Source organism: Protobothrops mucrosquamatus, unplaced genomic scaffold (assembly GCF_001527695.2).
Source record: "Protobothrops mucrosquamatus isolate PMUCROS unplaced genomic scaffold, P.Mucros_1.0 scaffold110, whole genome shotgun sequence".
Classification (NCBI taxonomy): domain Eukaryota; kingdom Metazoa; phylum Chordata; class Lepidosauria; order Squamata; family Viperidae; genus Protobothrops; species Protobothrops mucrosquamatus.
Genome location: NW_015386482.1, coordinates 1,380,528 through 1,396,465, shown reverse-complemented (window position 1 = coordinate 1,396,465; position 15,938 = coordinate 1,380,528). Strand labels below are relative to the sequence as shown.

The following is a 15,938-nucleotide window of genomic DNA, read 5'->3' as shown; positions in this document are numbered from 1 at the left end:
CCTGCCATATACTATATATATTCTCTGCTTTCAGAGTAATCAGAGATGTGTTCTAAACCCAAGATTGTTTCCTAGCAATTGCACAAATTCATTTCTTATGTTATTCCCACCGAACTTCCCAAACTCCCTTTTTTACTTATAAAAAAGGTCATATTTATTTGTTTTATCTGCTCCGCAGCTGTGAGATAAACTAGGCTGTAGCAGTAGGACTGGCTCAAAGAACATCAACAAACTTTGCAGTACAATGAAGATGTGAATTCACGTGTGTTCCAATTATAGCATAACAGGGCTGTTTGAACTGCTGGATTATATTACTCTTTTTTACAGGTTCTACTCTCACGGCTGAACACCTGGGACCCTCAGCATCAAGCTCACCCACCTCATCTCCCAATTCATCTTCCATTCTCTGCAATGATGTTTCTGATCCTGTCCTATGTATATCTGGTTCTGGCCCACTTGGCAGCTCACTTAGTGGTGAGTATTTCTCCCACAGCACCAGGTTGCATGTCTTCCAGTTCTGAATATTTCATTATCTTATAAAACTGAAAATCCATATTCTTTTTTCTTTGTGATCACTCACAATGCACAAGGAGCAGGAGTTAAATTCTCTCTCCGCTAAAAAGAACAGAGAACTCAATATTTAAATACACAATATTTTAACAAATGGTAAACATTCAAAATATATGTAGTAGCAATATGGAATTAGCAAAGAGCACCATCTGTGGAGGCACAGGCCCAGTGCAATAACTTCTGGTGCCACTTAAACATTTTGNNAATAATAATAATAATAATAATAATAATAATAATAATAATAATAATAATAATAAAAGTTGGAAGGGACCTTGGAGGTCATCGAGTCCAACCCCCTGCTCAGGCAGGAACCCTACACCATTTCAGACAAATGGCTGTCCAGTCTCTTCTTAAAAACTTCCAGTGTTGGAGCATTCACCGCTTCTGGAGGCAGGTTGTTCCATTGGTTAATTGTTCTAACTGTCAGGAAGTTTCTCCTTAGTTCTAAGCTGCTTCTCTCCTTGATCAGTTTCCACCCGTTGCTTCTCGTCCTGCCTTCAGGCGCCTTGGAGAATAGCTTGACTCCCTCTTCTTTGTGGCAGCCCCTGAGATACTGAAACACTGCTATCATGTCCCCCCTCGTCCTTCTCTTCGTTAAACTAGACCAGGGGTAGGCAACCCAAAACACTCAAAGAGCCACTTGGACCCGTTTCCCACTGAAAACAAAACACTGGGAGCCGCAAAACCCTTTTGGTATCTAAAATGAAGCTAACACTGCATATATCCTTTTTTACCTTTATTATAGGTGTGTGTGTGTCCACACACACACACACACACATATCATAAAGGTAAAAAAGGATATATGCAGTGTTAGCTTCATTTTAGATGTCAAAAGGGTCTCTCTCTCTGTGTCTCTCTCTCTCCTCTCCCTCTCTTTCTCTTCTTCTCTCCCTCCCTCTCCCTCTCTCTGATCTTCTGCTCACCTGGCAAGCTGGCTTCAAGCTGTTCTCCAACAAGCTCAGGGGTAGGCAACCTCGGCTCTTTTATGACTCATGGACTTCAACTCCCAGAATTCCTGAGTCAGCATAGCTGGGCTAGCTAGCTCTCTCCTGCCCTTCCTGCTTCCTGTTTCCTGCAGAGACGCAGCAAAGGAGGAGCTCCGCCCAATAAGCTTTTCAGCTCCTCGGAGAACACCATGAGTCCACCATCTTTTTTACATCACGGTGACCAAAACTGGATGCAGTATTCCAAGTGTGGCCTTACCAAGGCATTGTAAAGTGGTATTAATACTTCATGTGATCTTGATTCTATCCCTCTGTTAATGCAGCCCAGCACTGTGTTGGCTTTTTTGGCAGCTGCAGCACACTGCTGGCTCATATTTAAGATATTGTAAGCACTGAAAGATGTTTCATATGCCAGAATTCATAGCATAGTAAATCTGACTGGAAAAGTCATTGTAGAAAAAACATGTAATAAAAAGTTATGAAAACAGTAGATTCTGAAACTTATATATTGTTTCAGTAACGATATAAGTCATCCAAGAGATTGTTATGTAGGGCTGTAGTATTTTGGAAATAACACACACATAACAAATATACATAAAGAGAATTTAACACTTCTTTTGATTTGAATGTTCTATCTAGTTTAGTATTTGTCTATTGATGATGCTTTTTGGGAGTTTTTTAAAAACGTGGTCACAATCTCCATATTTTATCCTTTGGCCTAGAAATCCTAGGGCAACTGTAAAGCTGGTTACAGATTTAAAAAGTAAAAGTGTCTCTTATTTTGCAGGTACGGCTCCAAACTCTCCAATCAGTATGCCAGAATCCCCTCTTTCCTCTTCCATCTCAGGAACTTGGAATGATGAGTGTACTATCTGCTATGAGAATATGGTGGATACTGTGATTTACTCCTGTGGACATATGTGTCTGTGTTATACATGTGGGCTCAGACTCAAGAAGATGGCTAATGCCTGTTGTCCTATCTGTAGACGTTCCATCAAGGACATAATCAAAACCTATCGCAGTACTTAAAGTTGCATGGCAGGAAGGGTAGGAACTAGGAAGAGGATCTTCATAAAACCTAACCAGGACAAGGAAGGTGGGAGGAAGTGGTTCCCTTCTTTAAATATGTAGCTAATTCTGAATGTGGTTAACCGTGGGCACAGCCTTCTCCCACCTGAAATTTGAGGGCTAAAAATGTCTTCTTTCCTTGGCATCTAACAAAGTGCTCCTGTGAACATTTAATATGTGTAGCCAGCAAGAAAAGCTGGATTTCATGTCTACCTTTCCTTGGCTCCCCATTGCATTTTTCCTGTCCTTTCTTCCCAGTTGGAAGGATTACAAGGATCAAAGAAGAAAATAATGTGAAATTAAGCAGATTTTCATGTTACATTAAGTGAACTAAATGAATGAAACAAGAGGAGTAGAATAAGGACAAATGATTTCAGTACTAGAACTACCTTCATGGGCAAGAGAGCCTCACATAGGATTTCCCCCCAGTTTTCCTAATCATATCAGTGACTGCCATATTCTACAAGTAATTGTAATGCAGCACATGCTGCTACTAAGGAAGACTATGCTTGGATTGTTTTTTCTATGTAGTGCAGTGCACAGAAGACCAGCAGCTAACCGTTGACTTTGATTCTACTTTCTGTAGTTGTCCTCTTCTACTTTTTCAAGGCAGCAGCTGTTCATATCTCATAAACATGATATCACTTCCTTCTTTAATTACTTTCCTCTTTTACTGTTGCTTTCCAAAGTTCACTCCACTAGGAAGTGGTGCTTTGGGAAAATGATGGTACATGATGTCAGTTTTATTTTTAATTTGTCATTGGGCCATTCATTATGTATCCCAGGTTTGAAAGAAAAGAAAATGATGTTGTATAATCTTTTGCCAAAATGAATGTGTGTTACAGAGTTGGATTTATATTGTTGAAGGAAAAGAAATCAGGACCAAAATGGGTTTCATTTATTTTTTATTTGCCTCTTTGATTTAATGAAGGATTCATACATGAAGAACATGTTAGTTTTGCTTTCTCCTAGAACTGTATGTATCCTTGGCATAATTGAATTCTTGGAATTTTTTTCTGTCTCTGGTCACAAGTAATCATGTCATATTTTATGTCATTTTCAGTAGTCCATTGTTTTCTTGTTTTTAGCTGTTCCACTTAACAAATCTTAAATCAGAAGTTGCATTTCACAATTAATATATTCCAAATGAGCTAACTATGTCTGAGATGGTTGATTGAAAAATGACAACAATCTCAAATCCTAGCTCACAATTTCAGTTCCACAATATGGACAATCCAGGATTAGAGAGTGAATAGTTAAATTAAGATAGAAATGTAAGAAAAAAATGATTGACATGCCATTTTTCGTCCAGTCCAAATAATATTGTTTGGGCTGAACACTTCTAGTACATATGCTACAGTGCAGAAATTTTGCTGTACTGCATGGTTGACATATTTTATAATTAAGGTGATATTTCACAGAAAAAAAACATTCCATTTTATATGACAAATTGGCCGTCAGTATTCAAGAAGCTGCGTTCTCTACACATTTGAGATCTCAGTAATTAGATATACTGCCATTTGGTTGTTTTTCATCTACTATGATTGTGGAAGACTATCCGAATCCTCAATTAATGTTGTCTATCTTTGGGCTTCTTCAAATTACAGTAGCCATGTGGTGTTTAACAGAAATGCCCAACTCATACTATGCTAGTCCTATACCCCCAGTATATAAAATTAATTCAAGTGCTGGATAGTTGTTACAAAAATCACCTTGAATGGTTGCAAGCACCCAATCACTCAACATTGTAGTCTGGGAACCAGCAAGGATCTTGTCAGTATCAATACAGATCAGAGCTAGGGAAATGGTGCCCTACAGATTTTTTTAGGTTTTGATTTTCATCAGTTCTAGCAAGAATGGCCAAAAACAAGGAACTGTAGCAACTGCAGGCCCAAATATCTGGAGGACATAAGGTTGCATCTTTGGCCAGATCCTTATAAAGGGAACTAATGTACAACCAGATAGGTTTTCATGCTACAGTTCAAGTCCTATGTAGATGGGAAACTGGTTCAATGGGGTGAGAAATATGTGCCATTCCAGACATTACTGAACCACAATTACTAGCAGCCTTTGGCCAGCATGACTTATGGTGTTGGGGGATGGTTGCTCAGTAGCACTTTCAGGATTCTAGGTTCTTCTCTCCCATGTTATCATTCAAGAAACTTATTGCTGAACTAGTTACAGTTCTAAAATGGAAGAATTAGTTGTAAAGTGTTTGCTTGTTCCAGGAAATTCTGAAATGATTATGTCCTAGGTTTTTTTTTTAATAATCTCATTAAGCACTAGGTTATTTAATGTAAAGTGGACATTAAATTTATGCCACTCCACTCAGGAACTCCACGCTGTGTTTTTGCAAAGTCATTTGAACCAGGAGTTTTTGTTCCAATGATCTGAGTAATACAGCTGATAATATATGTCCTATTGCTACCAATGAAAACATCTAAATAAAGAATTCTAAGTTTAGATTGGAATCTTAAGTCACTTGAATTTGGCAGTGTTTCTGCTGAAATCAGTGGGACTTATTTCTAAATTAATATTGTTAGGAACAGATTATATGTTTCCTGCAAAATTCATAAAGAAATCAACATATTATATATATTTGTGGAATTAAAAAAAATTCTACAAGTACAAAATAATATTTGAATTGACAGGTAATGATAATTTTTTAAGGTTAATAAGATTTCATGCAGAGCAAATTTGATCTAATAAAGTTTTTTTACAGGGATATGCAACATTACCACTCACAATAGTTTTTTTCAGTTATGTTAATGGAGAAAGCAGATCTTCAGACTTTTGTCTGAAAAGGCAGCAAAAAAGATTTTGTGGGCATCAATATTTATAGGTTTCTTGGATATAATTGTGGATTTCAGAAGGGAGGCAACAAACCAGCAAAGGCCAATCCAGGTAACAATTGGAGATTATACATAATGTCCATTTCAAAGGTAAAACATTTTTACCACAAAGATGTTTAGGCTAGCATGTTAACAACTTGTAACATTACTTATTTTTCTCCTTTTTATGGAATGCTGTTTTGATAGGATATGAAGTTTGGGAAACTTAACCATAAGCTTTGTGCTTAGCAATTACTTAATACATTATTATAGTGTAGCTAGTACTGCTGTTGTGCATGGGAAAATATTGGCTTCATTAAAAATGCTAGAAATTTACTAATTAGGACTGTGCAGCATTTTGGATTCAAAGGGGGAAAGAGTACTTTGGAGCACATCTAGGAAGTCAAATAGCATCTGTGATCAAATCCTTAAAATAGCTGCCTCTTTAAGTAGAGCATGAATCCAGGAAAAGACATAGCAACTTTAATGATATTACTTTAAGGAGTGTTCTGCATTTGGCATGTGAGTGTCCCATGTGCCCACATACCTTTTCAATCCAAATTGCTGCAAGGCTCATCTTTTACATTCTCCCCATAATTTACATATAGTTTTGGCTATTAAACAATGTTGCAGACAAAAACTAGGGAAAATGTGCAAGAAAGATATTATAGTCTGCTGGATTTCACATTTGCAGTTCAGTCTACTTCATCATCCATTTGTTTGAATTACAATGATTTCTTTTCAATCTAATCTAATGGAAGATTGAAGTAGTCTTCTGATTCTTGTAATGGTCATGGATTTTGATTAATTTATGAATATATGAGAAAGACCTCCCAGAAATAGGTCAAAATAATGGTCTTCACTTTACATACCACAGTAATTTGTTTAAAACTGCACAAGCACAGCCTGAATGATATTAAAATTAAAAATGCATCTTTGCACACTAAAAATGTCCCTGCACTTTTTCATGTCCTTTGATATTTCTATAAATTGTGCACTAAGTTGCTCCTCCAACCCATTTCTAAGTGCAAAAGTAATGCTTATAAAGCTAAGCATTTCAAAAAAGCCTAATAATATTTTTTTGTTGATGCATTCTCATTCATTTAAATTCCTATTTCTTCACATCACGGACATGAATGAATGGGGCATGTGGGTGAGGTATTTTTTTTACTCCAAACAGCTAAAGGTATTTTTTTTCTATAGCCCAAAGAATAACTTTAACCCTTAATTCAAAATTGCACATGTGTAAGTCAAGTCTCTTTTGAATTCATGTTGTTCCCTGGTGTCTTCATGGATTATGCATACATCTCTTCTTGACCACTAATTGTCTAATAGGTGCAGTTCAATTCAGTTCCTTATATTTAGCTTATTGTACTCCTAATTATATCACACCAAAGCAAACATTATAAATACCTATGTTGAAGAAAAAGTCTGCAACCATAATAATTAAGAGATAAGGAAAGATTGTTTTGACTTGAAACTATGGCCTTCCCCCCCCTCAAAAATAACATTAATCCTCCAATTATCAATCTCTGCTGTAAATATCTTAACAATATATTTTTAAAAAAACATGTAAAAAAAGTCCAAAGTTATAAAAGGTAGGAAGCTTATACTAGACACATGTGTTCAGGTCTTAAGATCAATTTGGCTTTTTGCCAGAGTCATGTGGCTGTTTGTTCCAAGAAAGCATGGGGGAGGGGAGGGAAGAGTCGCCAGAAACTCCAACTGCAAACGCTCGCAGAACAGAACAGAATCACGGGAAAATAATAAGAGCCCTTTGCTGTTTTCACTTGCTTGGCATTGTGCGCACATGTAGATCAGAACCCAGTTCCTAAGCACCTGCACTTGTCTACTAAGCTGCTTTTTCTCCACCTCCCCTCCATCAGCAGCATCGTTTTGTCACATGGAAACCAAAAATATATTTGCATGGAAGAAAACTAGTTCAGGATGGCACTTGGGAGTGAAGAGAAAGAAGTACTAGAAAATAGGGAGGCTTCTCTTAACCATTATTATAAGGGTAGAACTTTATATACTTATGATCCAAGTTGGAACAGGTTTAGAGGAGCTAAAAAGGAAGATGAAGCAAAGGCGTTTTATGCAGGAGAGGAGCATTTCACGAGAATAGCAGCAAGCTCGGAGTTTGATTTCTTTTCCTCTGTGTCCCTGTGTAGAATCTGAAATAATTCCTGTGATTCAATGTCATTGACAAGAAGATTTTAATTTTTAAATGCTTTATTTATTTGTATGTTTATGTTTTCAAGACAGATATAAAAGTTTGTTCTATTCAGTGTGACAATTACATAGCTGTGAATAAAGTTGATTTAGGTAATCTGTGGAATTGCTGATGTGGGCTGCTTGTGGCGTACAAGGTAAGCAAGTAAGTGTCATGGGATGAGCCTATCAGCACAGAGAGCTGCATGTAGTCAGTCACCTGGTCATATGTACAGGCATTTGCATGCACAGGTATCAGGTATCACACAATTTCAAGGAGCTGAAAACTGTCCCTTACTGTCTAGTCACTTCCTGACTCCATGCACCTGTGTTTGCATGTTTTTTTTCCTGAAAGGCCCATAAAGTATGGAACTAAAGACTATGGTTGCTGTGTCTATTGGGCATACACTTTCAGAAAAATAAGAAGCCACCCACAGTAAATCGTGAGTTGCTGGTGGGGATCTATGCTGCTTGGAGCCCTTAATTGCCTTTCATTTTCAGGGTTTAAGCATTTTCAGGTGACAGTACAATATAAAGACTTTCTTTTAGGGAGTTTATCTTCAATTAATTTAATTCCAAGACATAAAGAGTCTTATTTTTGTTGTACAGAATGACACTTCTGGAGGTTTTGCTTCTTAGCAAAATAATGCTTCTAGTAGAACAACATATATGTGGCGGCATTTTGATTATTTTCTACAAACTAAATTTAATAAACTAAGACTTTTATCATCACTCTGACAAATCAGAGCAGGAATTCGCAACTGCATGGTTTGGTATTCTGTAGAAATTAATATAATATTGATAAATAGTATTTATACATGAGGAAGTCTGTAAAGATGTCTAGAGTAAAGTTTCAGTTTTATTTGTTTTATAAATGTATTTCCTCTAAGAACTAATCCTAGTTAAGTTGCTTTGAGGATCTGAACATCCTCTGAGCAGAACTAAGATATCCCACTGACATTGCCTTCTCCTATTATATAACTCAAGGCAGCATGTTCTGAGCTCATAGATGGTTTTCTAGCCATGCATGAACAAGATTACATTCCTTACCTTTTAACAAAGTTGCTGCAATGTGCAATTAGATATCATGTTCTTAAGGATTTTTCAGTATTGCTCTTCTCTTATACTTCATGTTGAAGAGCCTATTGACTAATCTTATTGTGCACTTTACTTGAGATTGCAATCAGTTGTGAGTTGTTGACACCCTCCCTATGCTTATCATCTGGTTTCTTTAAAATTCCTGCCACATATTTTTGCTTCATACATAAAACATACAAAACAATAGGCAAGAAATAATGCAAACATTAACGTTGAATCACTACCATCTAGTGGTTACTTAATGATTGGCACATGACATTCAGGATTACTGATAAAAATGTTTGAAAATGAAGGGACAAACTACCTATTTACAAATAGAATATGTGGCACATATCTTGACTTTTTCTCAAAGAAAAACATGGAAGGAAATGATTGACTCTGTTGGTTAGTTTCTCTTAAAGGGATTCCCACTAAAACTGATATTATTCCTTCTCTTTTCATAATATGCTAGCTTATTTCAAACATATGCTAAGTACTTCAATTTTTGGCATAGCTGCTTGGAGATTTTTAAAATTATTAATATTACATTTTTATACCACAAATCACCAGAATTGCATGGCAGATTGCAATTAAACCAATTTAATCTAATTAAAAAAATAGCTTTTGAGTGAAATCTGATGCATGATATGCAGTATGTAGTTTGCTCTTAAATAATTGGGAATTACATTTGTGCTATTAACATTTTCATGTGTTAACTATTACTGAGAAAAGAAAATATTTGTTACATATTTGTAACACAAATATAAATAGAGTAGGTGAGAATTACAGAATGGTTCCATGAATAAAAACTTTTAGATAAGTAGTTGATGTGTTGGTCTCCAACATGCTATAATACTCTGGATTGAATTGGGCATTTAAATTAGTCATGCGTACATTCATTCTCAATTATTTTCAGTGGATTTATCTAAGCATGATTAAACCTGGATGTACTATTTTATTTATTTGTAAAATTGATATTGTTTTGATAAGGATGTACTTTTATGGACAACAAAGCTTTTTGGTGGAATCTTAAGACAATCCTTTCTACTGAAAATACTTTGCTCTCTATATGTCGGTATATTAATAACTGGCAGCACCATATAGTGCATGCTTTAAAATTATTTAAAATAAGTGCTTTGGAAGTCATGTAAGCATATTCATTTATTGAATTCTGTGCTATTCATTAAAGCAGTCTGATTTTTTTTATTAAAATGCCAAGAATATACCCATTAAAATTAATGCAACTTTTACAGAGTTACCACTGATTTATATCTTTCTTTTAAACTGAAAAAAAATGTAGGGCTGCTTTAATCAATAATTTTTAGAATTTTGAAATGTGCACAGCCATTGACCCAGACTATACACAAAACTTTCTTGTGTAAGGAGTGAACCCCAAGTCTTATATTTTATAAATATTTTATAGCCCCAAGCTTGTTCCAATAGATCAGGAATTAATTTGAGCCTGTGGATACTCAATGTTTCTTGTTGACTCCAACAGCATTCTGGGAGAGGCAGATGTAGCTAGAGATTAGTCAAATCCCATAAAACGTAGGGAATAGGTATTTCACCCAGAGTGCCACAATCTTGTATGGTATTTCATGGGATTCAATATCCTTGCATGAATTCTGACCCAGAAATTGATCCCTAAACTTTGGAATGTACCCTCAGATACACCACACCTTGCAGATACAGGCTGTCATAATCTTATTTCTGGCCTTTGGTGAAGGATAAGTTAATCCTTCAGAAATGTACAAGTTAACCTGCAAAGAAAAATAGGTTTTCCCCAATCTTCAGATAATGCTAGGAAAAATACCACATTCATCTGAGTTAGATGAATCATTAAAAGTGAAAAGGTAGCTTCCCATATTCCTACCATTGCCTTATGTACGATGCCACTAAGAAAGTAAAGAATTCTGAATTACTTTTTAAAAATGTTGCTTTTAAAGATTTCTAAAGATCCTTTCCATGCACACTGCCTTCTTCAACAAAATTCCCCATATCATGGTAATCCGAATGTAAAGTTGTACCTGCTATGAATGTCTTGTGTAATATAGGGGAAATCTTTTCAAGTAAGCTTGACTCCTGGTGGCTTCATGGAAGTTTTTTGGGGAACAGATGGAGGATGTTTTAAATGTTTTATTCCTTCAAGTAACTTCTTCAAATATTCCCTGGGTTTGAATCTCCAATCCAAGTTTTAAGTAGTACTAACCTGGTTTAGCTTCTGAGCCCAAAAGTTAGCTAGATGTCACTTGAAAGCATTTTTAAAAAGTTTTGTGAATTTTAGGTGATGTTGATAATTCATTAAAAAAAATCACTTGATGTTAAAGTGAAGATATTAAGTTTTTGTAACATGTTTACAATTTTTTAATGCTAGAAGAAATTAGTTGGGTAATAACTGGAACATAGTTGAAAGAATAAACCCTTCTGACACAGCAGACGTAATGTAAATAATTGGAAATAATAAAAAGAAATACAATTTGCAATCATTTGAAGGATATGCTTTATTCCTCCCCCCCCTTTTTTTTAAAAAAAAAGTATGGCCAGTTAAAACACACAGTAATGTCTAAATTGCAAATAACTTTTATGGGTTTTAAAGAATCATTTTCCAAGGGTAAAATCTTTTTTAGTTAAACAGGACATTATGTCTTTGATTTTAAAAACAAACAAATATACACACAGGTAAAACTCAACAACAAAAAACATAAATATAAAAATTAAAATTCATATTAGCACCACCTTTGGTCCAAGCAATGAGTAAACTGGGAGATCACTGTGAGGTATAGTTAGTTATCAAGTTCTGTCTTGTGAGACGTTTAATATTGTGGTTTCATATTGCAAGAACCTGGGAATAAAACAAGAGAGGCTGCAGACTAGATTCTCTTGGCAGTGCCTTTAAAGACATCTACAAACTGACTTCTTGTATGAATGTAAAAGCTGCAGTCTAATCACTACATATGATCTGAGGGCTGGATAATAAAAGATGCTGGCTGCAGTTCAGTTTATCTTTAGCTGCATATGACCTGAGAATTGTGCCTTTGTATTCACTAGTTAAGATATAGCAAGGGATCTTGGAAGCGCATCTCTTAATTTACCTATTTATCAAGTACCTCTAAAAGAATTATCAAAGGGCTTTCCTAGGTTTTTGTCCAGTTGGTACCTCATTTTTTTATGTGAACTGTCGCATGCATGCAGTGTTTTTATTGTATAGAAGCACAAGACTACCCTTCATACTGTGCCACATCATTTGCACAATTACTCTACTATGCATTCCTGCAAACTCCAATGGAGCGCCCCCAAAAGTTGAAATATAAATTAAAAAATACAAAGTTGGCCCAAACATGTCCCCAGATCCCTATAGTTTACAATGACTGAAACTGACAAATCAACCCAATTGCCAAGCAATAATAGTGCCAGATATCTACCAGAAATCTTTCCATATTTCAATAATAGTCAAGTATATAGATGCCAATGATTATTGCAGCACAAAACTATAAAAAGATGCAACATTTTTGACTGAAACTGCACTCCTACCCAAATTTCATCTTTGGAAATTAAAGATTGACACTTTTCTTAGAAGGAATATATGACCTCAAGGTATGATTAATCTATATTCAAACTGACTGCTAATACAACTTACTGGTCCAATATCTTTAACTCCAATTAGCAATCTAAATATAGACATTATCCTTTGCTGCCAGTTTATTTTATACAGGTTAGTGTAATAAATTTATGGTTGACCATCTTGTACAGAACTAGTGACTAGTTTGTACTCACGTAAATGGTTCCCCCAAACGGTTCTTACCAATGTGACCAACAGTTTTGCAGAAAAAAGAATAATATGCAAGGATCTAATATTTTTTCATCTTAACAATCTATTTTCTTCCACTTTTGAAAACAGTGAATATTATTGGGCTCTTTTTTCTTGCACCCCAAAGTGCACTCCAAATTAGATTTCTTTCTGGATCCTTCCTTAATGCAAACAACTCAAAACACCTCAGTTTTCACTCTACACCAATATCTATTCTAACTTCAAGAAATGATCTTTCTTGGGAAACTAACCAAACAACATTTAGCACATCCTCCACCATCCATCTCTATCACACAGCTCAAGGACCAACCATACATCCTTCGTCTTCTCCTTGTCAACGTACTCTTCTCAGACTTCTAACAGTTACATTCTTTTTATTCTGGATAAAAACAATCACAGTAAGCCCATTAGAAAGACAGCACTGGTTTCTGTTTATTCATTGGAAGGACTGTGCTAAACCACATGGCAGACAAACTCCAATGACTTAATTCATGCTAAAAAAACCAACTCCAGTTCATTTTAGTTTTCTTCAAGTTTTTAGATCCTTACGTATCTTACTATTCTCTTAATTTTAGAACTTTTTAAACAAGATGGTCACTTTTTTGCACATTTTGGCTTTATACAACTGAATATATAACTGCAGTTTTGCAAAGCAAATTTTAAAATGCTATGAAATGTGAGGGCAATAACTGGTTTTATCTTTCATTTCTAATTATTCACTTCTTTTGAACAAAGCATTGTCCCTTAGTCTAAACCCTAAGGTTATACTGCATGCCATTTTCAAATCATTTCATTTTTCCTCCAAATGTAAAAGACATTACTTCTTCCAATTATAGGCATTCATTTACTAATTTATCACACAATATAGAAATATCACATTTGACAAGTTAGTCCTTGACTTACAACCATTCATTTAATGACCAAAGTTACCTCACTGAAGTGACCTGACTTCTTTCACTTATGACAGTTGCAGCATCCCTGTAGTCATGTGATTAAAATTTGGATGATTGGCAGCTGGCATGTATTCATGACATCTGCAGTGTGTCAGGGTCATGTGATCACCTTTTGACAAGCAAAGTTAACGGGGAAGCCAGATTTACTTAATAACCATGTTACTAACTTAACAACTGCAGCGATTCACTTAACAACTATGGCAAGAAAGGTCTTAAAATGGGGAAAACTCACTTAACGGAAATTTTGGGTGCAATTGTGTTCATAAGTCGAGGAGTACCTCTATGGGGAAAAAACAGCCTAACATAAAGAAGTATCACACAAATACACAGAAAAGGAACTCATGAATCTAAAGTTTGGAGGGGGAGAGAATGACATATATATGCATATTAACATATTTTCAGAACAATTTTTTATTGAATCCAATCAGTCTTTCCTCAAGTCACAATCCAGTTACTTCTGACCATTAAAGAATATATCTATCCTCCATTTTGGTGTCATAATAAACAGGAGTCTCAACACAGGACAGTAGTGGCTGTTGTGCTGGATGTGAAACACATACAAAAACATCCTCAACAGTGTGAAACTTTCTGTTCATTTTTTCCTGAAAAAGTGCACTCTGCAAACAATTTAAACACTTCACGGAGCTAGCCCATCTGGCAAATTTAAAGGCACAGATGTATTTGCTTCTGTCCCTGCTAGGCTTAAATGATTTTATCACCCGGAAAACAGGGATTTGAGTCAAATCAGATTGGGCTGTTCTGTCCCCAGAGCGAGGATCTGCATTCAGTGAAACTGTTCTCCTATCACTTTACTTAACACAGTTTATACACACCCCTCACAAAAACTGTGGGTTTTCCAAACTTGTGTTCTAAAAAACAAGTGGAGATCGAGGAAGATCAATTAAAGGAACTGGGCAAATTCATGGATTTCCAAGAATGCTGGAAAAAGGTCACTTGATTCCCAAGTCCTTGATTTAGAGTTTACAATTAAACTAAATAGATGAACTGAGACACCAGCAATAATCCCACAAGTTTATGAGGCCATTTTGGAACCTGATACGTTTTTCATGTACTTCCCATTAATCTGTACACATGTACTAAAAGCTTAAAGACCACTTTCCCACAATCCTCTTGAAAAAAATATTTACAAAGAAACTTATGCTCTACTAATTTGTACCTGTTAAAGGCCTAAGATTAGGTAAAGTACCCCTGATTTAGCCATAAAATATACGGCTGATTTTTCTGAGATCTGATTTTGACTATTTAGCAGCAAACTATGGTTGATAGTTAATGTATTGTTAAAGTCACGAATTTTCTTTGCATGTGCAGAGTCTGAATTTTATCAAACTAAAAAATAGACTGTTAACTGGAATATTCTAAAACCAAACCTAACTGGAGTCTGTTGCACTCAAGTAATCAATGGGAATATAAAAACAAGAAAGTAGATGTTCCTTTGAGAAACACACTGATAGCATGAAGAAAGGCATCCTTGCTATCCCTTCCCTAATTTAGAAAAGCAATTCTAGAGAGGGTATTTTGTTAAGATATGCATTCCCATGTTAAAATAAGATGTCCAGTAGATATGAAGTGGCTAACTTATAAGTCTATTTTTTGCTCATTCCTATTCGCTTAAAAAAGCTTGTTGTTTATAGAAATGTATTTAAGAAAAGCGTGTTTTATTAAAAACTTCAATAAAATTATTTATCTATAAAAGAGTGATTTTTAAATGGGAAGAGGACATTCTTTGGGGGAAAAAATTCAGTGAGGAGTGAAATTCCCAGATCTGTTTGATTTTCTAATTTCATGAAGTATAGAAATGTCCCAATTTCTGAAAACTGTCGCTTCTGGAAAGGTTGACTTACAATTCAGGCTCTGCATGCGTATTTGACATTTCACTCAGTCCGGTGCAATGAATTAGGTAAATGGCTAAGATAATTTCTATATAAAATCAAGTGTTAATGTCAAGCATATGAACATAGGCATTTTACTTTCAGTTACAATGAAGCTGGAAATAGTTTTTATCCACCCACTTTATTTATTTGCTACTTTAGTGATGATTGTGACCATGGGCTAATAAAGTTCTGAATCTTTTCTTCTTTTTAAGAAAGGAGAGTTCAAGCTGCAACTTCATAGAAGTTTCCCTTTTTAAACAGTCTAATTCTGGAAGAGACTGAGTATTAAGATACCATACAATATAGACATACTCTATTTCAAGCATTTATTTCTTGTGTTTCATGCAGACTTAAGAGTAAGTGCTCTTTGTCAACATGCCTTCAGCATGCCAACTTCTGTTCCAGGCTCCAGAATCTATGTCATGCTTCTATAGCATGATAAACAGCAGCTACATATCAATTCAGGAGTAAATTCCTCTGACAGAAATGTAAATCAGATAAGAATTTGGAATTTCTGCTTAAGTTAAAAAGAATGCATACAGCTACAAAAAAGATGGAAAAATACTGAACATTGCAAAGAAAAG

General features: G+C 35.4%; 1 protein-coding gene across 1 annotated transcript in view; it reads left to right on the top strand.

Annotated features, from left to right (window-relative positions):
- NEURL1 (neuralized E3 ubiquitin protein ligase 1) overlaps positions 1-2,761 on the top strand; it is a 56,500-nt gene extending 53,739 nt beyond the window's left edge. The window contains exons 5-6 of the mRNA XM_015812793.1: positions 328-474; positions 2,302-2,761. Of these exons, the coding sequence (XP_015668279.1) occupies positions 328-474; positions 2,302-2,543 (389 nt within the window). The 3' untranslated portion in view covers positions 2,544-2,761. The remainder of the gene's footprint in view (positions 1-327; positions 475-2,301) is intronic.
- Positions 2,762-15,938: the final 13,177 nt, after the last annotated feature.